The sequence below is a fragment of the Hyalella azteca genome, unplaced genomic scaffold, assembly GCF_000764305.2.
Source record: "Hyalella azteca isolate HAZT.00-mixed unplaced genomic scaffold, Hazt_2.0.2 contig13313, whole genome shotgun sequence".
Lineage (NCBI taxonomy): Eukaryota > Metazoa > Arthropoda > Malacostraca > Amphipoda > Hyalellidae > Hyalella > Hyalella azteca.
The window spans coordinates 1-22499 of record NW_025943241.1 but is presented as its reverse complement, the minus strand read 5'-3'; the positions used below and the strand labels follow the sequence as shown (position 1 = coordinate 22499).

At 39.9% G+C, this 22499-nt stretch overlaps 1 protein-coding gene across 2 annotated transcripts in view; it reads left to right on the top strand.

Annotated features, from left to right (window-relative positions):
* Positions 1-21117, top strand: part of LOC108681374 — a 44298-nt gene extending 23181 nt beyond the window's left edge. Inside the window, exons 2-14 of one of the 2 annotated variants that reach the window (XR_001931494.2) lie at positions 4767-6119; positions 6472-6800; positions 7771-7897; positions 9723-9857; positions 12330-12515; positions 12756-12923; positions 13498-13607; positions 14150-14300; positions 14906-15130; positions 15357-15528; positions 15867-16180; positions 17789-18407; positions 18670-18736. Coding sequence is in view for 1 of the 2 variants with exons in the window: in XM_018170392.2 (XP_018025881.1) it covers positions 4767-6119; positions 6472-6800; positions 7771-7897; positions 9723-9857; positions 12330-12515; positions 12756-12923; positions 13498-13607; positions 14150-14300; positions 14906-15130; positions 15357-15528; positions 15867-16180; positions 18670-20007 (4608 nt within the window). In the remaining variant the exon portion in view is untranslated. Of the gene's footprint in view, positions 1-4766; positions 6120-6471; positions 6801-7770; positions 7898-9722; positions 9858-12329; positions 12516-12755; positions 12924-13497; positions 13608-14149; positions 14301-14905; positions 15131-15356; positions 15529-15866; positions 16181-17788; positions 18408-18669 lie in introns of both variants that reach the window. The other variant, XM_018170392.2, reaches the window with a different exon arrangement.
* Positions 21118-22499: the final 1382 nt, after the last annotated feature.

Sequence of the window (22499 nt, the reverse complement as noted above, 5' to 3'; positions counted from 1 at the left end):
AGAACTATCTGAATTCAGCAGATACCATTGTTAAGAAATTTAATAAAGATAGTTCAAAATCGAAAAGTGCGGGACCCTTATCAACACGAGTGGAATGTGAGGCTTGCATCACGGAACAACGCCGGTGCAAGATGTCGGGGAGCTCGAGGTGTGTGGGCCGCGAGACGAGGTTTATCACGATAGTCTGCTCCAAATCACCGATGGCATTTAATTAGGTCTTGCTGGAGGCCGTACGAGCCTAAAAAGCAGCAGGTTATCGCTCGGAGGACTTAATAAAGCACTGTCGCCTCAACTGGATTGACTGGCGCTGCACATCCATGCAGGCATAGAAGACAGTAGCCGTCACGCCTTCTCGTCTGATATGCGACATGGAAATGTACAGGGAATTATTAATGATTGGTAACGCACAAAATATTTTTTGTGAATATTAAAAAGAAACGGAGAGAAATAACTGTGATTTCTTCTATGCCACCTACCACTGAGTGTAAGATGAATTTAAGCCACCTTTACATCAGTGACACTATTGCCATTTGAATTGACTTCTGCCTGGCCTTTATCCCTACGCCTCCGATATAAATTTTGTACTAGTGACTTTGACTATGAACATGAATCGCATTTCATTATATGTTAGGTGGCGGAATATCAATACTGAACCCATTGTGTATCCGTATTATCGATGCGGCGGCTAGGCTGGCCGATACGATGCCTGCGCCGGGCGGCCGCTTTGTTCTTATGAAATGAATTGCAGAGCGCGACGTCGGCGCGACAATACACCTGACACCAACAGCTGCTCCTCTACCGGCGGCGCGCTGACAAAAACTCTACCGTGTATTGTTTTTGCTTCGTGATGAATATATTGATATATACTGGCCGCAAATATTAAACTAGTCGCTACTACTCACAACTGATGTAAACATATCACATAAAAATTAGCTAGGAAGTTTACGGCCTGCAAACAATAACATTGTCACTATGATATTTCGTGGAAGACTGAAATTGTTGATTACGAAGTTAGTTGCTTATCATCGCTGAAACTTCCTCCTACTCGACAGTACGACGACACGGCACTCGAGTGCTCGCGAAAGTTGCACTCGTTTTATTATCTGATCGTTTTCGAACTTACTTTTCACACTCCTCCATTTGGAATTAACTATAAATGGCTTCTAATATGGAATTAACTCTAATTGCTTCTAATAAAATTAATTGGTTAGGTTAATTATTCAATTTCATGATGGTGTTTTTCCCACAATTTTAGTAGCAGCTCTGCGAAGAATAAAATTGTCAATGTTTGTTATGTAGCGCCATTCATTTTGAGCGTATCTTTGCTTGTGACTCAGATATCAGTAAAAGGCATGTGACTGAAAGGCATGTGACTCAGATATCAGTAAAAGAATGGAAGCCTTACTGTATATGACAGCGCAGGTGTCCCATGACTGCAGGGAAGGAACGCATTACAAGTTCTTATCTAAACGAGTTCCTGCAAGGACACTACGTAGCTCCTGGGAATACACAGCTGCTGGGTTACTAACTTTTTTACTGACATGCTTTCAGATCTTCTGATCAAGCAGACTGACAATATTCAGATCTTCTCCACGCAATGTAAAAAACTTTTTTCATATTCATTAGAGATAAAGACAAATTTTGCTTGGCGAGTATTTTTTGTAATGGTGGAAGGTGTGATAATTGAAAATGTTAATGCTTTTAAACTAATTCAAACACTTGCCTGTACATCCAATGATGACATGCCGTGCGTGAAATTACAAAGCAGCGTATTTGTATTACCTGCTACATGGATGCGCATTGCACAGGCATCGTGTACCTAATCTCGCGCGCGAGGGCGGAGGCGTTCATGCAATGGCCCAGTAATCTGAACCGTGTGCCTGCCCGCCATCTAGCAAGAATCATCGTGTGTGCACATTTATGTGTGTGCCTCTGTGTGCACATATGTGTGTGGTGGATGTTGTTTTCCATTTAAGTTTCGGCAATTCTTTACTATACTTTTCGGTTATATTTAGCAGACTGATCTGACTAAATGACTTCATTTGATACATTAGTTACTTGGAACGCATGTTCCAAGTAAGGCCAGGGCAGGTTATGCGCATGAAAAGGAAAGGTTTTCCATAGAAAATAGCATTAGAAAATTGTAATTGTATAATGTCCGTTATATTTATGGTTGGAAGATGTCTTAAGAGATTTGTATCTAAATATTCCACGGACTCTTAGAGTTCTGACGGCGCCATTGCATTTGGCAAACATTTTTGTTCAAGTTGAATACCATATAACACTGCATATCGGCTCTGCTTTTAACTGTCATAACTCCTAACGTTCGCCGTTGTTCAGTTCATTAAACTGAAACAGGTAGCAGTTATTGCATATCTTATTCGAAATTTGCGGGTATTCATGACTCTGCAATACTCCGTTATTCCAGACAAATAAAAAATCAAATAGCGATTTTTGAAAGCTCACACTTGATTTTACGAGACTCAAAAATTCTCACACAAATTCATTGGTCGGCCAAAAATCACCTTGCTTTTTGTCAGGTAAAACACACGTTTTCAATGTGGCAAAAGATGACGAAGTCCTTATTGCTGTACGAAACACGTCCTCAGCAAATATAATACTTAGCGGACGTCTGAAGCTCACATAGTTCTGAAAAACCACGCATTTAATTCAGTGTTATGGAGCAGAGGCTACCAAACTCATTCACTTCACATCCAGAACATTTAAGATATTTTCATCACTCCACTATAGCCACGAAAAATGGATGAATTACCTTCTAGGGTTAATTTACCGAATTAATTTTGGAAAGAAGGGAATAGCGTCTTGCAGAAAGTCATCCCAGAAGGCATATGCAAAAAAAAAAAATAAACTTCCAAAGCCCACATATGTATGTACCACGAGGACAACAAACGTTTAGATACTATGGTTAAATTAAATTCGTTTGCAGCTAATATCATTCCAAGAAAACATTTCTCATTCACAATATCATTCAATTAAAACATGTGGTACTGAAATTGCTCCGAAACCAAGATTGAGTTTCCAAGGAAACGCACCAGCGTATTGCAGTGCAAATGAATGGCGAGAGCAGCCATTAGCAAGACACGCGATATGCGGCCCTGCATCACACGCCGCCCGGGCTCAATGAACGGCAGAGCTGGAGGAGACCATTACAGCGCCTAGTGCCTTGCTATGCTGGAGTGCGTTTATACAGACCGCTCTGCATTGCAGGCTTCCTCCTTAACATGGCATGTGGAGCAGCTAATGCTGGGCAGGCTTTCTTCGCAGCATGGCATGTGAAGCAGCTAATGCTGAACAGGTTCACTTCGTAGAACGGCAGTTGAAGCTGCTTATTAAGTTCGGGTTAACTTAATCGGTTTCATAATTTCTAGGCTCTACTGAAATGGTTTACCTTGAGCCATATAAAACGTTTCAATTGGCCGGTGCCGTTCATAGGCAGCCTTACCGCTGATGCCATGCGCGGCACTGCGTGTACTTGAGAGGATTACAGTCAATTGAGTCAAGAGCGCATTTATGCTTGACTGTTAGAAATTCTTCTAGTTGTTTGTTGTGTATTTGAAACTCACAAATATTGCTGTGAAATAAACTCAATTATTCATAAATTTTAAAAACCCGAATCATATGAATTCGATTGCTTCTAATTTCAGCTTAATTTTTCTGTAATCATTTTGAGAAGTATCTTGTTTGAACCTAAAGAAATTATAAGCATGGAATTTCCGTAATCTTTTAAATTGGATGTTCTTATGAGCTGACGAAATGCAGAGGGAAGCCACGCCAGTCGAGCCGATGAGCGGCTCGATTTAGTTGTGTAGATCAAATAGAGATCCTTGAATCACCATAATGAGGGAAGGCGCTCCCGCCTGATGACTCCATCACTCAGGTTCGAAGGACAGATATTACTGTTTACATGCATTGCTCAGGGCACATACTCTGAAAACTCGCTAATAGAACGTACTTATTTACGCCTTATTTTCTGGTCTATGATTGGTGGATTTTGCTTGAAAGGCCGTCAACGAATGGCTGATTAACTTACGATCTCTTAACTTTTTTTGAAAGTATGGGCCCTGGTGATAATTGACTCTCTTTATTAGTCAGTCAATTAACGCTCGCTTCAGATATTCCTGATTTCATTAATTCTTGCGTTGTAACTGAGTGATGGGCTCAACATATCACTACACTTTCATACTTTTGTTCATTTTTCGAAATTCACGAATATCAGCACTAGTCGAATACTTCTTATTCCTCAAGACAAGAAGTTGTTGATCACGTTTATACCTAGTGGTTACTAATTGAACAATAATATATTTCTTGAGATACATTGAAGTATTTGTACAGCTAAATCTGACTAAATATCATGCTATGCAAGACACTCGACTTGCAACCGGTGCAAACCTGGCCATTTGAATTTCGAATAATTCTATGTATTGATTTTTCATGAAAAAGTATGGAGGTACCTTTGCTCACCGAGACCCTCTCTATCACTGAGGTATATATACGAAAATGGGTATGTACTTGAATTTAAAACTCAACAACTAACTATAATGGTCGTCAATGAGTTAATCTCTTACCTCGCTCAAATTGCGAGTTGCTAACCCTGTGTCTTAGCACGGTTTAATACCTTAAAACTAATGCCCTTTGTCTCGTATGCCATAATAGTTGCTAATACTATTCATAATTGAAGGCCTGGCGACTTACCGTCTGCAGACAAAGGGTTAACTGTTGTGGCAGTGATGACGTGTGGCGTGCAGGACCAGCGCTTGGAGCTGGCGGCTGTGCAGGAGGAGCTGTGGCGCTGTCATCTCCACAACGCAGCACCCGGCCCCCAGCCTCCTACATGGCGGGGCCAGACATTTCAGCGAGAACTTCTTCAGCAGACATCAATAGGAAAACAACAAACTTATAGTGTAAACAATGTAGGGGAAAAAAAGCAACATCTCGAAAATGATCAGCGTGGATCTAGAAATGAAGAACAATATTTAGAAGAAGAGAATGAAATTTTAAAGCAGCACCAAGGAGAACAGATAAATCCACCAAGAGAAAGAAATATCGTGTCTATAGAGCCTCAAATAGTGTTGCCGACAAACTTGAATGACAATCAACAGGTAGGAAATAGGAAGTTTCAGCAGCAGCAGTTGAAGCAAGATCTCAATCAAAATTTACATCACCTACAGCTACCTCACCGGAAACAGCAACAACAGCCACAAGAACAGAGGCAGTATGAACATCTTATGACGATAGTAAGCTCAGCCGAGCAGCTGAGTCACGAAGATCTCAAAGATTTTTTATCCGTCGACGAAGGCCCGTCAAAATTTAGCCTCTTCCGGAACAGTGATCTCAATGGCGGGTCCATTGGGAATGCGCATGTCACTGAGAATGATCCTCGCGATTTTAATGTAATCTCCGCTACGAATGATATTTTAGAAGCATTGGTGGAACCTACCGGTAAACAGAATAAGAACTTAGATCGTTTTACTTCACCGAAAATAATTGACAACTCAGATGACCTGCCTGAAAGTTTTCGTAGGAGCAGAGGAGAATACTCTACTCTTGATTCTAGCGAGAAAACGGCCAGTTATCTGAATAATTTTAATATTACAAGAATAATACAAGGAGGAGTGCTTAAAAATGGGTTTCATCATTTTGCTGGTAATGATGAATATTCGAAATTAGCAACCGATGAAAATGAGACAAACCGAAGACAGTCGGTTCCTGGATCACTCACAGCTCAGAAACATGACAAGCATAATCTGGGATCTGCTACTACAGAGCCTAAGAGTATTTCAGCATCTGTCTACGGCCGACTAAAGAGATCAATGGCCCGATCTTCCGAAGAATCTGGACATGATGTCCTCAGAATCCGTAAGCGCGACACGAGTCCACAGTTTTTAACGGTCCGCGGTGTCCAATCCACGGCCACGACGGTCAGAGTTCCGGCCGTTGAAGCCTCGTCGCTCACCGACTCGACTAACTCCATAGAAGCCATTACTACAACTGACGTGAGGAGAAAATCGTCTAAATTTTACCGGAGTTTACTCAACAAACGACTTAATGATCCTTTGTTCAACGCTTCGACACCGCTACCTCAGTCATCCCTCAATGAGGTACGTTCTTTGTGGTGCTCGCACTGCTTCTTTACGTCGCATGGTGTGGCTCAGTATTGACTGATCAAGTGGACTCGATTGCTACGCTATTATGTACTATCACATATATGTTATAGTAGCTTCCTAATGACGTCTAATCATGCGGCCAAAGATAACGCGTTTTATAACCGTCTCAAAAAGTGAATAACGTTTATAATTGCATTTCGCAATTTATTTATATATTCTGTTATACTATATCATTATTGCCGAGGAATCTGATGAAAATTCCTGCAATAAGCAATAAAGAAAATAAATTATTTTCACATTACTTAAACATACTCGATAATTTTGTATAAAATTTGGTCGTCCCCAGGATTACGTGAAGTTGCTTGAGAAGCAACTTCGAGATCTGCGTTCTCGCGTCAAGAGTTGCCGCTCATGCTTGTCTCGTAAGGAGCGTCGGACTGCCCTGTGCGGTGGAGGGTCTGGCTGGCGGGAGCACAGAAGACAAGAGAAAATCATGCGTCGACGTCTAAAGCATCGCCGTAGAATAGAATATTCTATCCCTGACGACGAGGATCATGACGCTGTTGGCGCCAAGGAGGGATGCGACGACCGCGGGAAGAGCTTAGAGGCGGCAGATGCAACCCGCGTGGCGTCGCCTGAAGTGAACACGGAACACGCCGCTCCTCGGCCCAACATGTGAGTGACTAATGAAAGTTTATGATTTACAGGAAGGTAGTTTGATGGGCTTATTTATGTCTTTTGGGCCTGTCTTGTATTTGGTGGTGATTTATAAGGCTTTGTAGCATTCTATTTCAGGTTAGAAAATTTGATTTTGTTGCTGATAAATTATATGCTCTTACATCATGTGATTTGAGCTACAAAATGTGATGAATTTAATGATTTGTTATGCAAGAGATTTAAGCAAATGAACCTATCACTAACGATTCGCATTCAGGGGATGAATTCTCAGCTTATTCTCAGCCTGCATGTTCCAGTGAATAAAACTCATATTTGCCAGGCAATAAGTGCAATTTTCTGAATGGTTTATTAAATTTTGGGTGCGTTGTCTTTCAATTTTTAATCTGTGGTTATTTTAGTTTATCTATATATTTTTGTGGTCTGCCAGGCCCACGCTAGTTGTGTACAGCGTACATTGTACACCACTTTACATGTCATGAAGTCAGTTAGTTCTTTTTGCCATTAACTCGGTCTAGAGAAGGATTTTATACTCAATTGCGGATAAATGAATGTACATCTATTGCTGTCTGCGCGTTGATATCAAGTTTAGAGAGTATCCCAACATCGAGTACATTTAAGTACTTATGTCGATAGCAACAGCTGAGATTGCTATCATTATTATTTGAAGTTTACCATTGTTAAGGCAGGGAGATTTAGATTGCTCACGTGTTTTTTCTAAAAATGGCAACATAATGCTGAGCATCCCTGGTGAGCCGGTTTACTGATTATAGTACTGGCGAGAAGAATACATCTTTTTCAAAATCGCCCACATTACATAATTGTTTATTGTTACCATTTTGTTAAACCTGTGCCTTCTAAGATTTTCCTGGAGTATTTTTTTCTTTTGAGATTTTTTATTAAGTTTTCTAAAGGTTAGGATATTTTTGATCATATTCTTATTCCCAGTTAAGTTTATTTTGTTCATCAGCACACCCCACCAAGCGAGGGAGAGCCGTCGGATGAGCACAGATTTCCGACGAGGCTTCAATCAGAAGATCGTGCGGATGGACGAGGCTTTACAGCAGTTCTCCGAGACTCAATCCGCCTTCTGCAAGGTAGGTGAAGCCTGTGGATACAGACGTCAACTCAAATCCCAATCCACTTTCTGCAAGGTAGATAGCCTAAGGCAGCAACTGTAACCCTGAGTTATAATCCGTTTTTGGCAAGGTAGGTTTAGCCTAAAGGAACCATCGCCACCCTGAGTCTCAATCCAATTTTTGCCAGGTGAGTGTTATTTAAGGGAATTATTGTGACTCCGATTCCCAATCCGCTGTTTTTTAAGGAGCGGTAGGTGTAACCCAAGGGAACGATCCGTCACCCCGAGTCATCTACCTTCTTCACGGTATAGGTGTAGCCCATAGCAACAACCAAAACCCCGGACAAGGGCCTGTCTACAGCACGAAAGGTGTAGTACCTTATTGGAATTGCTGGCACCCAGATGACAAGTGTTGTTCCTCGAGGGGCCCTGCTGTATACCAGAAATTTAACTCCTAAGTATATATAAATGTATTATATATAAGCCATGGAGCTCACGCCCAGCCTCAGTATGCTACAACTTCACTCAGCCACCGAACTGGAAGCTGCAGAATATCTTGGAACACCGTAATCCAGACCAGTGACACAGTGCTCGAAGATAAAATCGCTGTAGGACTTCAGCCATTACTCAAGCACGCTCGTTCATAAGCAATTCTGCATCTAGCCTCACCTACTCCAGCCTAACCTCTTCTGACGCAGCCTATTCACGCTGTGCCGGCTCACAACCTTCTTGCAAGCAACGATGTGCTCTACCAGCTCATTCGGAAAGCCTCTCTAACTTTCTGCAGCCAATGAGGTTAGGTCAGTTCTGCTCAGCTTTGCTTTGGGTGGAGTAATGTTGTAACTTGTGTAGGCTCCGCCAGAAGAGGTTATGCCAGATGAGGTTACGCCAGATGCAGTTTGGCCATGCTCACCTCTAGCATGTTTAAGTGGTAGCGGTTGACATCTGGCATTATGGTTTTGAGCACTTGACTTCATAGGCTGCTATGCTCTCTGGTGTTCTTACCCACGTTGAAGAATATAAACTCATGTGTGAAGTTGTGCAAAGCAGGCTTCTGGCATGTGTCGTCCCCCCGGGGGCACAGGAAACAACATTTGAACTATGTCGCCCACACACGGTGTAATGAAAATATTGCACAAGCTTAAATAAACAATGCTTTGAGATATTTCTTTGGTAAAATAGATCGAGGCGTTGAATTAAGACATTGGCTTGCAGCATGAAGTAAACAGATCATTACATTAGATAACAGAATTAGACACATATTTCGTTCAGCTTGGCGACGAAGGCCACAAGGATATGCCACAAATGCGATCAATCATATCGTAAAATCTGGGTAAGGAATTACTCCGAGCAATCTGATCGTAAAATGTTCTCAAGTAATCATCAGATCAGCCGCATGCCAAGTTATTACATGAAATAATTTGGTCAGAAAATCTCATTTTAAACGCAATTTTTCATTTTACTCCTAAACTGACGCACTAAAGTCACCAGACGCACAATATAGTAGGTATTTATGAACAAAGCTTAGCTTGTTGGGACTGCCGAAGCTGCAGCGATTTGGTGAGACTTGAAAGAAAGTATACTACTTGATTTGTTATTTATAAGTTATTGGTTATATATGAGTTATTTGTTTTATTTAGTTTATTTTCTTGGTATATTTCGCACAATGAGTTCGTATCGATTTTCCAAAATCAATAAATAGCATCGAGAAAACTTTACACTTATTTTTATTGTCCTGCGTGAATTCAAGCACGGGAATAAATATAATACTTTACATAATAGAATCTCTAGAATAAAGGGGCCGCAAAACGAAGGCATGCTTGTATTTGGTATGCTGGTCGCAGGAGCTGCGCGACAACCTCGGGGCTCGGCTGGAGAAGCGCGGGCTGGAGCTGGGGGCGCTGTCGGAGCAGGTGGCCGCCCTCGTGCGGGTGTCCACCAAGCAGGTCGCCATGCTCGAGATGCTCACCTCGGACCAGGTCTGTCACTTGTCTCTTATGCAATATTAGCAGGTACTGTCTCTGCATTCCAATTCATTCCATAAGAGCAGGGGTTTCACTTAGTCTACATTAACAATTCTTATTGTTTTATAATTTACGTAATTCTGACTAGAAAATTTCGATTAGGGTTTTCACTTATTCTACACTAAAAATTATTCTTTCCTAATTTACTTAATTTTGACTAGAAAATCTTTATGATCTGCCACCATAGTTTTCAAATCCTATTGCCAGCTGCCGTAATAATACCAACGTACAATTTACTGATGGCATATCCTTACAAAACTTCACAAAAATTCTAATGTGGCGTTTTCAACTCACATTTCAGGTTATATTTACTACATCATCTCCAAATGGAGTACCATAATTAATTTTCCCCGGCGGAAATGTAATGCGCCGCAGCTGAATGTTTACTGGAAACGTGCCGTAAAAATCTTGCATAAGAACAGACTTGCAGTCCAGACTGTTTGATATGCATGAGCCTGGCGCTAATATAGCACGTGGCTTGATTTTATGCGCAGCACTCAATGTTACTTTGATTATCCCTAGCGTCCATGGATATATTTGTCTTACGATTGTATTGAGTTTAATACACTCTACTTTATATTATTAATTAACGACGTTGTTTATTACGTACCAGGTAACTTTGGGAAGTACCAGAGAACATTAGACTACGTAACAGATAAAATTGTGTTTTTTTTCCAAAGTCTAGGTTGATTTTTTATAATTTCTGCTTGTGGTTTGAAAAAATATAACTTATTGTATTTGGTTTAATCATATTATGAACGTCTGCTGAAACTTTAATTAACCTCTTGGTTCCTTTGCGGTCTGATATTAACGAAACTACTATTTGTATGCTCTTCATTTGTAATTCATTAGATTTAATCGTTAATCGAATGGATTTTAGTGTCCAAAATTGTCCTTTCACCTTGCTATCATCGACTAAAATTGGCTTCTAACTTGCATGAAACTGGCATATATAAGAGAATTTTTTTATGAATTCTGAATTCATCTCATTTTTGAAAGAATTTGCAGGCGGGCTTTGCTTTTTCCGTTGCAGTCGCAGCCCTGGCTGACCCTCTTCAAAATGCTGCTTTTATCACGATTATTTTGCCCATCCCATGCAGTCTCTTTGGACATTCCCGCCATTATGCATTCCTCGAGAATTGGGACGAGTTTTCTTGTAACTCAAAATCATTTTTTCGGGACCGCAGAGTTGGATTCCGTTGGTTGAGTCAAATTTAAAAATCCAGTTGACTGCAATTGTATCATCAAAACATTTCGTGACTACTGTTCGCTTGTTATTTATAAAAAAAGTAGTTCGTATGGATGATTTGAATCTCCATATTCAATGTAGAGAACTTCAAACGCCAAAAGGTATGCAATCGTTCAAGAATGCGCGTGAAATACGTCTTCATAATGACGAGATGAAATTACAGATCATTTGGTGTCAAATCTGTCAGCTTATGTGTTAGAATTGTGCTCAGCAAGTTTATTAACCGGTTTTGGAAAACCTTTGTAAAAAACTTTGAAGAAATTGAATATTCCCAAATAAACTTGAAATTGTAAATAAATATGTTTCAAAGCGCCTAGCTAGAGTTTAACTGAATTGATGCATTTAATGCCTATTTTATAATATAATAATATAATATTTTTCCTTAATAATATATTATATTATTATTTTTATAATATAATATAGTAAAATATAATATAATATAATTTTGCAAGAAACTAATTTGAAATACTTTTGTTTTAATTTTGCGAATAAGCAGAGCAATAGGAATCCAGTTTGTATTGTAGGAGAATAAACTAAAGCATTTCGTTGTTCACTCCTTCCTGTTGACTTATCAAGCCAGCAGACGGTCGCACCCACTTGTGAAGTGCGGCAAAAAACCTTAGACAAACTCGAATCTTTTTCCAGCCCCAGAATAATTCTTGAGCCTTTCTTTATTTGCTTCACTGGCGCCGCTGTGCACAACTCTTCTCTTCATTTTTAAAACCGGACGTTTTAGGATCTTTTGGCAAATATATTCGCGTATAAACTGCACGAATCTCACATGTTAAAAAATTGCCTGCGATTTCGGAAACTCAATGCAATGTTACTATTCGTTACTCGCTGTATTTGGAGCCAGTTTGAATAATTTTCATCTGTCCGTGTTAAGACTAAAGCCATTTGGTTAATTTAAAACATTCCTTAATACTTTGTGATATAAGTTGTATCGTTTAAGAATGAATAAATTGATGTTTTGTAAAGAAATTATTGGATGAATTAATTGATGTTTTACTATAATTATTTCCATGCCACTGAAGCTGAGTAGGGGAAATTGTTAAGATGTCCACAAATTTACTTACACATTTTCAATCGGTGCTAATTCTTTCCATGACGAATCTATTCAACACGAATCAACTTGAAATAATTATTGAGCTACTCCAGAAATGTTAATTTTTGTGCAGGTTTACACAGGTCAGCAGGGCATCGAAAAAAATCTTGCGAATCTGCTGACGCTGAAGGACTCTCAGGTTCGTTACATCAAGAGCTACCACAAGACGATCCTCCTGCCTGCCATGGTCGCTCTCAACTCGCTCCTCTCAGACCACGCGACCTCCGTCACCTCTCTTGGTGTTGATATCATCACCAAGGTAACTCCATTAAGTCATTTCATCTATCTTTTTTTTTAAGATCGTTATTATTACCAACTTTTTAGGAAATTCGGTCCGAGGTGACTGAAAATGTGTCTCTGCTGCAGGCCGTCTGCAGCTGTAAATTGTCTCTGCGTTTCATTACTGGATTACAACAAGTCTGAGCATAAAAATTGTTTAACACAGTATCAAAAACTTCGATTAATTATTTAACTGGTCCATTTACATGCCCCTGCTCAGGTGGAGTTCCTCCAAGACTCATACGTGACACACGCCACGCGTCAGGCCGACGCTCTTCAGAAGCTGGGGCAGGAGTTGGAAATGGTGGCGCCTCAGCACGCCAACCTCCTCATGAGGGGCAGAGACCTGGCCAGAAGACTGCATGCAAACGCCGAGACCTTCGTCAGGGTGAGTGTTGGCGATTATGGCGGCCTAACCACCACCAAAGGGGAATTTAAAATTGAAATTCCAAAAAAGTGCGAAAGAAAAACGTAAAAACTCCGGTAAAAGAACCGTCAGGCCCCGAAACAAAAATGAACCAACAAAAAGAAACAATTAAGCGAAAAAAATCGTTTACAGTCCATGCCTCCCCGCAACAGAAAAACGAACGCAATGGTTTTAACAGGTGAACCCCGGAAAATTCCAAAACAAAAAGGGGTAAAAAAAATAATCCAAACGGCCAAAAGAAACCAAAATTTAAAAAAGGAACGCCGTGAACAACCCCCCTCAGCAAAATAAAAAAATAAGGTGAACAGTCGGCCCAACAAATCTTGCTGTTTTAATAATTGTACATAATAAGCACCAAAACAAGAGAAAACGACCAACTTGGCTTGAACAGAACGGCAAAATCCTACATCCACGAGACACGGGTTCGTAGAAATCGGCTGTAACATCTCTCTACTACTGATGTCGACGTCGGTATATAAAGTGGGGTCTTTATTTAACGGCTTTATTAATTGTGATTCTGTCCTGGTCATGACAGGAGATTCAGAGCCGCATGAACAACGTTGTGAAGGAACTTGTGGCTATCAGAGTTCAGAGTCAGAGTTTTGTGAACTTCAGTGATTCCACTTACGTCAATATTTCGGCAAGGTGAGACGTGAGTTTTTTTTTGTGTTTGTGAGCAACGTCTCAATAATGATGATGTTCGACCGATATTGAAGTATGCTTAAATCGCACCTCACGTTTATCTATATTTAAAATTAAAAGAGGAAAAGACGTAGAAATTTTTTGAAAATTGTACATAGATCTTGTATCTTGACTGCCTAAGCAATATTGCAAACAACTCTTGCTTCAGGTAAGCAGTCTGTTGTCTTTTAAACTATTTCAATGTTGTAATGATATCTAAAATTGGTAGTAGCTAGGTAATAGGTAGTAATAGGACTGTTTTTATTGAGGCCCCCGCGAATACAGGCATGGAATCTCAAACTTCTAAAATATAAATAATTCTGCATTAATTAACTCAAATTCGAGTAAAATCAATTTATGTTTTAATCTCAGACTTAACGAAATATTCAAAATAGCTTTAAATTTTTTATATAGCCCTTCACCGACATAATTTATCGTGCGTTGTGATAAATATGTTGCCAAATATTCAAATTCACTTCTATTGCAACTAGTTTTTCCTCTCTCAGCCTGAACGCCACGGAGGAGGTGGTGGACAAGCTGACGTCTCGTCTCCACGACAAAGTGAACGCGTCTAAGGCCCAGGAGGTCGCGTTCAAGCAGGAGTTCACTCACGAGACCGAACTGCTCAGCTCCAGGATGCAGGCCGGCGTGAGCTCGGTCAGTGCAAAAATTAGTTTAATTACTCAGATACGTGATTTCTCATACAAGTTAATGCGCTAATAACTAAAAGTATGATTAACTGAACCCATATTCAATTTATTATTATTCATGTTTAATTGAAGAACGATTGCGCATCGGACATTTTACATCCGTTGCCGAAGATAAAAAACGAACACCGATTTTGTTTGTGAGACTTTAACTAAATCATAGTAAGTTGAACATATCAGAAAACTAAATGGAGTAATTAATATCTACCTATTCCATTATCACAGGTTAGACCAAGTGTCAATCTAAATCAGACGGCATTGATTTAGAAGCATGATTTCATTGCCTCGATTTGAATTTTTCACTTCTAGAGTCTGTACCGAGAAATGGCATTTCATGGCAAACATCGTTGAAATGAAACCAGGCAGCCAAATCAGAAACTGAACGCTTGCTGACTTGATTTCATTATTTTGTTTCCCTTCCTGAACGCCTATAAGCGATGGATCACATCATCTATAAACATAGTTGATATGCTGTACAGCAAAAAATATAGTCAGCTACACGTTATGGAAACCTGGGCCTTCTTTCATGTTATTTCAGCAATGTTATCTGTACAGGCCCTCACGACCAACCATCTCGCTCTGAACCTCGTTGAGGAGACTGATGTGGAGGGCCTGAGGTTCGTGAACGATGCGTCAACCGCGTGGTCCGAGTACTACCTCAACCAGGAGGACGAACTCAGACTCGACGCGGACAGACTAGCGAACAACCTGCAGAGTTACACTCATCACACCCAGAACATCCTCACTGGCCTTAACAACGCCGCGCAGACGCATGAGCAGGTTAGTTCAACGTGATTGTGCCTACCTTGTGAACAATAATAAAAGTAAGGTGTTTTGCAGACCTTAGAAGAATGGAAATTACAAAGTTTTTCTTGATTATTTGATTCCCAGTACCAAAACAACGTCCAAACGTGATTGGAATTGTTTGCTACTAAAATCTGAGAATTATTAACGATTGAACCATGTAATGTTTATCGCATCAAAATCGCATTTGAATGACTTAAAGGTTCTGGAGGAGCAGCGCATGGACTTCTCGCGCTTCGTGCGCACGCGTCAGGAGGCGCTGGACTCGCAGTGCCACGCCATCTCTGACTGGAGCGTCCTCATGTCCTCGGAGCTGCGGCGGCGCGACGAAGACCTCCACAGGTTCCTCAGTGACAACCTCCACTTCTCGGCCAGTCAGTCTACTGTTCTAAAAATTTTATTATATATAGTACTAATATAAAATATTACAATTTCATGGTACCTTATGAGACTTCCATACATCAGATACAAAAGATATGTGCCATCCGGAGCAACGCATATTTTGAATCGAATAATATGGCCGTGCTGGTCTATCGACCATACTCGGTAGTTCCCTCAATAAAAAAATAATTCTGTGAATATTTTATCACATTATGTTATTGTAATAATATTCACCATAAATGAAAATAATTATAGAATTCATTTCTGAAATAGTTATAATAAACTCCCCATCCTTATTGGATTTATGAGTTAATTAAAAATTTACTTGTAGCGCCGATAGCCTCGTATCCGGAAGATGTGGACTCACTCCTTGTGTCCGGGAGACCGGAGCATTCGTTGCTCTATCATTCTGCACGCGGTCAGCTCCCAGAGCGGCTGCCCTCGTCTTCTCAATCTGCATACTCAAATTCAGCCGTCGACTCTCAAGAGGCTTTAAGTACATCTAATGGACGAGGAATACCAAATGCATCAGGCGCAAATAAGCCTGTGTCATCGCCTTCGTCTTCATCAAATGCCACTGGCAGCTCTTCTGTTGGCCCTGATTCAGTGTCTGCTGAAGGAGGCTCTTCTCTCAAAGAAGATGACGTGAGTATAACGCGGTATTCTTGCTTGGTTTTTAAACACGTTCGTTGATTCTTTTAAGCGGTCTGGTACTTTTATCTGTGAGTAGTTGCGAATTAATAAGTGTGCCTTGAAATCGAATTTTCATCGGTGTATTTCTTCATTGAGTGTTAATTTTTTATTGGCACGGCGTGGAACTTTGCTTTCATAATAACAATGCTACTGGATAGTGAAACTAACGAGGGATCTTGAGTTGCACGATCAATCGAAGGCTTTAGGCAGACGAGCCGTTGATGTGGCTCGCAATATTGAATGTTGACGCTTCTATTCATGGGATGATATTAATCACGGGTCACCGCCATGCTCTTCAAGCTTATCGCAGAAACCTGCTTAAATGTCAAATTTTGCGCTAGAACGCATTCTACTTTATTTTAATATATACGTTTAACGTTATCTAATAATAATTTCATTTCGGTATTGTACAGAAGACAAAAAGGTTTAGAAGAATTGTGGAGCGATACTAACGATTTTTAATTGAGGCCTTACTACTCGGAGACAATCCGGTCAACATTAGAGCTTTATTCGTGATAGAGTATGATGTTCTCATACTCTATCACGAATAAAGCTCTAATGTTGACTGAATTGTCACACGTACTTCATTCCTTTGATGTGTCTTAGGGGATGTGAGGATGTGTCATTCCTCTGACATTAGGGTTTTCCCGTGAAGCACGAACCTGCGTGACTCATTCGTGCCGGTCATGCATATATCCCTTTTTTCCTTCTTTTCGTCTTCCTTAAGTATTTTCTCTGCCAAAAAAAACTTTCGTACAAATTGAATCTGAATTTTTTTGCCCGAGTATTCAGGAAAAAAAAACATATTTTTTCATTTTCTTACAATCTTTTAGCGACTGAATTCCTTTTATTTTTCTTCTACTCTATGTCCTGCTAGATTGAGCTCAAATGATCCCCAAAGTTTATGTTTGCTTTGTGCTCGATATTGTCGAGGGAAGCTCATGCATGACTCAGTCTCGGAGGACTCATGCTGAGGGAGGGAATTCCAGAGGGAAGCCAGTCCCCTCTGTTCGCTTTGCTCATCGATTTTTTATAATGGATGATTCATTTAGAAGGATAAGTGACCGTAACTCGATTGCGGGCTGCCGAACGGACATGTTGGCATTCCTCTTGCCTTTTTTGAGATGCGGTGTAAATTTATTGGGTTCTATATGAACTGAAACTTTAAGACACTCTGAATAATTTTAATCCATTTAATTCGAACTTGACGTTATAAAACAGATCAACGTCCCAAGCACGTCACATTTAAGTTCTGCAGATAAGTTTGCACGAAATGCAACATCATTCAAACTTTTCAACTGATGTCAAACAATATTCTCGATTTTTAACTCAGTAGTGATTGCTTATTTAAATGATTGAGTTTATTAACAACTTTTAAGGAAGTCTTGTAGCCTTGAGGAATTATATTTACTATTCATCTATTGTTTTTTTGACTAATGCAGAAGCATGGTAGGTTTGATTTGTTGTTAATATTCACTACATTAAATTGACAGCGCACCTGCATGGATTATTGTTGTGTAGATGTTGCACTGCTAACATTGTCTTCCATAACATTTGTAGTCATGAGCGTTTTGATGACTCCAGTCGGCAAAGACAACATGACAACGATTAGACAAGAGTACTTCTGCCCGGCCACCATCGTTCCACCGCAACAAGTGTTTCTGTCTACGTCAGCAGCTACCATAACTACTGGATGTCAGTTAACTATTGCTGAAGTGGTCTATGACGTAGTGGCCTACAACTCCAAAGCAGAATAGCACGATATACAGAGCAGTGTTGCCTGCAGTGTCACGTCGTTTATTATTTCAGCCAACATTCCGGAGAACCACATGAACTTCAATCGATGCGTCAGCCAAAACTAATGAGGAGCAAAATCCTGTTGCCAATATTTCGGTATATGAGCCGCATAAGAAATAACCTGAAGTTCCTTTCTATTCGCAACAATGACTGACAACCCGTTTGCTTCTTATGCAAGTTTTCATCCTGTGTGGTGGCCACTGACCGACAAACTAACACTAGCCTGCTTGTGTGTTTATTGCCACATTAACAAGAGTTGCTTTCAAAGTTGAGCCCCTAACACCTGGGGTGGCCGTTGCTACTCGTCGTGGCCGCATGCTCTGGAAAGAACCACGGTTCACCTCGAGTCTGTTGCTGCAATGTTTCGAGTTGAAAATTCGAAGTAAGTTCGCTGTGACTAAATAAATTTTTCTCTCGTGACTTCATAAATACTAAGAATTTATTCCTTATTTACTGGTGGAAATTATCTCGTTCAAATTGGTTGTCACTTGTGCAAATTCTAATTCGGATACATCTAAATTTTTTTGACCAAACAGTAGAAATGCGAAAATATTCCTTGAAGAATATTTCAGGAGCACTGGAGCAGAGAGTGCTTTTCCAATAAATAAACTTGAACAACATCTTTTGTTTTTCCTATTTTACAGATAACAGTAGAGAAATCTGTTATTGAAAAGGAGCCTAATGGTGCTGCATCTCTAGAAGAAGTCGTTCCAGATGAGGGGCTTCCTATTACTCATGACGTCGACCGTGATCTGGTCACGGTGGACAACGGAGCACACCCGAGACACAGGTCTGGAGGCGGCCCGAACTCCTCGAACGCCCCACCGCCAGGCCAAGATAATGATAGAGCCAGTTCTGAGGAAGACAATCAGAACGCCTCAAGTGGAAATAATAGTGACGATAGTTCCGGAAGTGTCCTAAAACTTACTGAAAATAACAATAAAAACTATGTTAATCGAAGTGTAAGCGGAGTCATTGCTAACGGCGATGTTGAAGATATAATTTATGATGGGCGACTAGACTCCCATGGCAGCGACGATGACGGCATTTCAAACTCTATAGTAAAATATGGTTCAGAGGGTTCTGACAGAGAGATTGATCATTTCAACCGTAACGGTGATGGTGGATGGTCGAAAATGGATGATCAAACTGAGAAGATTGAAAGTGAAATATTTGGTTTCACAGAAATCAGTAGAGGCAACTTTGGTATAAATGCAGCAAATGAAGAGGAAACTACCGAGTCAGCTTTTAACCAAGTTGACTTCGATGCAGAGGATAGATTTGTTAATGGCAGGGGGAGCGGTTTGCTGCACATTTCACCGAAATTCCGTGATGCCCATCTCCAGGCAACAGAAGATGAAGCCGAAGAAAGAATGAGCGGCAGCGGAGATCGTGATAACAATTCTGCAAACAAATCTGAAACATTTAATCGAAACGAAACGTCTAAAAAATCCGGTCCTGGTGAATCATTGAAAAGTAATCAGAGTCTTGAAGTTCAATCTAATTTAACTTCGTTTGTTATTCAAGGCTTCAAGGATGGCGAAGATGACGATGACGAGGGTTATTTAAAGCTTCAGTCCATATTGCATGCTGCGGAAAGAAGCATTTTAGATTTTCAAAATGACATTCAAGTGTCAAATGTATACGCTGGTCTTCGGGAGATCGAGGGTGGAGGTGGTCGAACTTCATGGCTGAGGCCCAATGGGAAATTCGAGACAGGCTTTTGGGACGATTGGATTGTTCACCCTGGAAACAAATCAACCTTTATTCGGTGGCCGCACAATGGAAAGTATAGAAAAGCTCTCTGGACTCCGTCTAGTGATGATAAAAAACCTGTAATATTTAATTCTCCTCTCCCAACGAATGAGAAGGATAGAAATAGAGCTCGGCTTTCGGAAGTACGAAGGCGACGAAGTAGAAAGAGGAAACCCGAGATGCAAGTGAACGATAAGAATGGTGTAAATAATTTACCTGAAGAGTGAATTTGGGTCAAGATTTTGTTGTGGGTATGTGACAATAGCGATTAATTCTGTAACGCTGTATCATATTGTAAAGTCGACGTGGAAACATCGACAGAGAATCATTAAGAATTACTAATTTAGTCATATCTTGCTGGATTAATGGTGCTGTTATTTTTAAGGTGGGTACTGGCAGCCGATATTGTAGTAATTACAAGTATAGGCTGGAAATGCTGCTTCCGACGACGGTGTTATTTCCGCTAAATCGAACTGTTTTGTGCTAAGACATAACCTCAATGTGAGGGATAAGCAATATGAATGTTAGTTTTCCAATATTACTAATGAACCTTGAATACAAATTTATTTTGTAGACTAATTTTCGAACCAGATTTATTAGCACACATCCGCATGTTGCGGCGAGTCGATTATTGAATGGTCATTTTACTTTTTAAATTGTGAGAAATTTATTCGTAGACATTTCAGCCTATCATCAAACCAAGCATCCAAGAGACAAAAAAGCATGGTTCTAATTGTATTAATCATAACTGAAATACCATTAATCACTAGTAATCCTCATACAGATTAAGTTTTTGTGTACAAAGTACATGTTCGTCACAACGGCTCTCCAAGCAATTCTCAGTTGTTTTCGCGAGTGGTTCCTCAAAACTTAACGTAAGTGTACAGTTAATTTGTAGATGCTCAAAAAGTGAATGTGGTACGAAAGTAATCCTTCGATTAGCATATGTAACGCAATCTCACCCGAAGAGGCATTCATGTCTTCCAGGTTTTCAAACTTCATTTATAAATGACTCAAGATGTGATGAGTTCCTTGTTAGTGTTGTGATGCTCAACTAAGCGCTCCTGCTATATGTATTATTTTGAGGCTGCTAGTCTGCTTGATCTACCTCTTCTTTTGATGCATGTGACACCTTCAGCTTCATCAATTGTATGGAGTCTGAGCGGTATAAAGACGTGGAGCCTTCAGCCTTATGAATTGTATGGTGTGTAATTGAAGTAACACATGTGATGTAATAAGGCTCCCCAAATGTACGCAGTTTAAGCGATATGATGCATGTAATCAGGGAACAGCCTCCCCGATTTCATCGTTGGCGCTCCGAGTTTGAACGCGTTCAAGAACAGACTAGATAAAGCTATGGAAAATATATGTTCAGACTTGAAATGCCTAGCACCATATCAAAACAGGTGGAAGTCTAGTAGCTATTTCAAACTATCGTCAGTCTTGAAAAGATCCGGTCAAATGACACGATTTTAGATCTGTGAACAAGTCATGAAAATGTCAAGAATCGGCGACAGGCCACAGCAGGTGCCTACACTTCAGCACCGACATCACTATGTTATTTTAGGTCATGTTATGATATTTCTGTAAGCTCTTCAACTTCAACTGAGTGTGAACGCTGTCATTCTTGCAGCATCACATTCTGGTTACTGGGAAACTTTTATTACACGTAAGTGTGATACGGCAGGAAAAGAACTCAATTCTGTCTTTGCAGTACAAGTCTCGAGTGGCACGAATTATATTTGTTTCAGTCGCATTACATGATGAAATTCTAACGTCCATTGCTGTCACTGACCAATTTCTCATGTCCAACGGGGCATGGCCATATGGCATGGCTATGGCTCATTATGCAGTCACCAGAATTGATTTTTGAACTTTTAGTTATTCAGTATTGTTGTAACTTGTTTTACCTGTGATTGCACAATTGTCATTAAAGATGTCAATAAAAGCCGTTTTGAAGCTTTCTGTTCAAAATATCAAATTTCCGTTCTCTGTACTGCAAAGAATCGACTTTGTACACAAATTCTTAATTTTAATCGGCGTTCATCTGCGTATCACCAATACATTTTCTACTGTGAAACACAGCGCGCTTCAAATGAAAGTTTAAGACCCTGTTTGGTTTGATATCAACATTTGTTACAACCATCGGCCTCTATACAAACCAGCACATCTCTGCCCTTTCCAAAAGTTATCACGGGTTCCGGTCGTATCAAATTTTCATTCAAAAATTTTATCGTTAATAATGTATTTAATTACGCGTTATATATTATACGCTCGTCTCATATAAATCCAGTTAATGAAAAGCTTGGCCCGAAAATAATTTTAACTGAATAATATGTTGTGACATAACTTGTTACTTGCTTTAGCAAGTTGAAGAACCAGCTCAATATCAAATACTGCCATAAAAAATATAATTGCTAAGATTGTCCCTCACTTTCAAGGTATAAAATAAGTATAAGGGTAATCTTTTGCTTGTTATTTGTACTGTATTCTTTAGATTATATCAAATCAGCTATTTGTATTTGAGAACTGTTGTGAAATTTCTGATAGCAATGAAGTTGCCCGCTAATTTATGAGGAATAATAAAGAAATGTGATGAGGTAATGATCTCATTTTTTATCCTCTAAGTGAAGTTTTGCAAAAAGTTATTTGGAAAATTTCATTTAATAATTGATTGATAAAATAACTCGAGAATAAAATCAGAGTATGATCGTCTTTC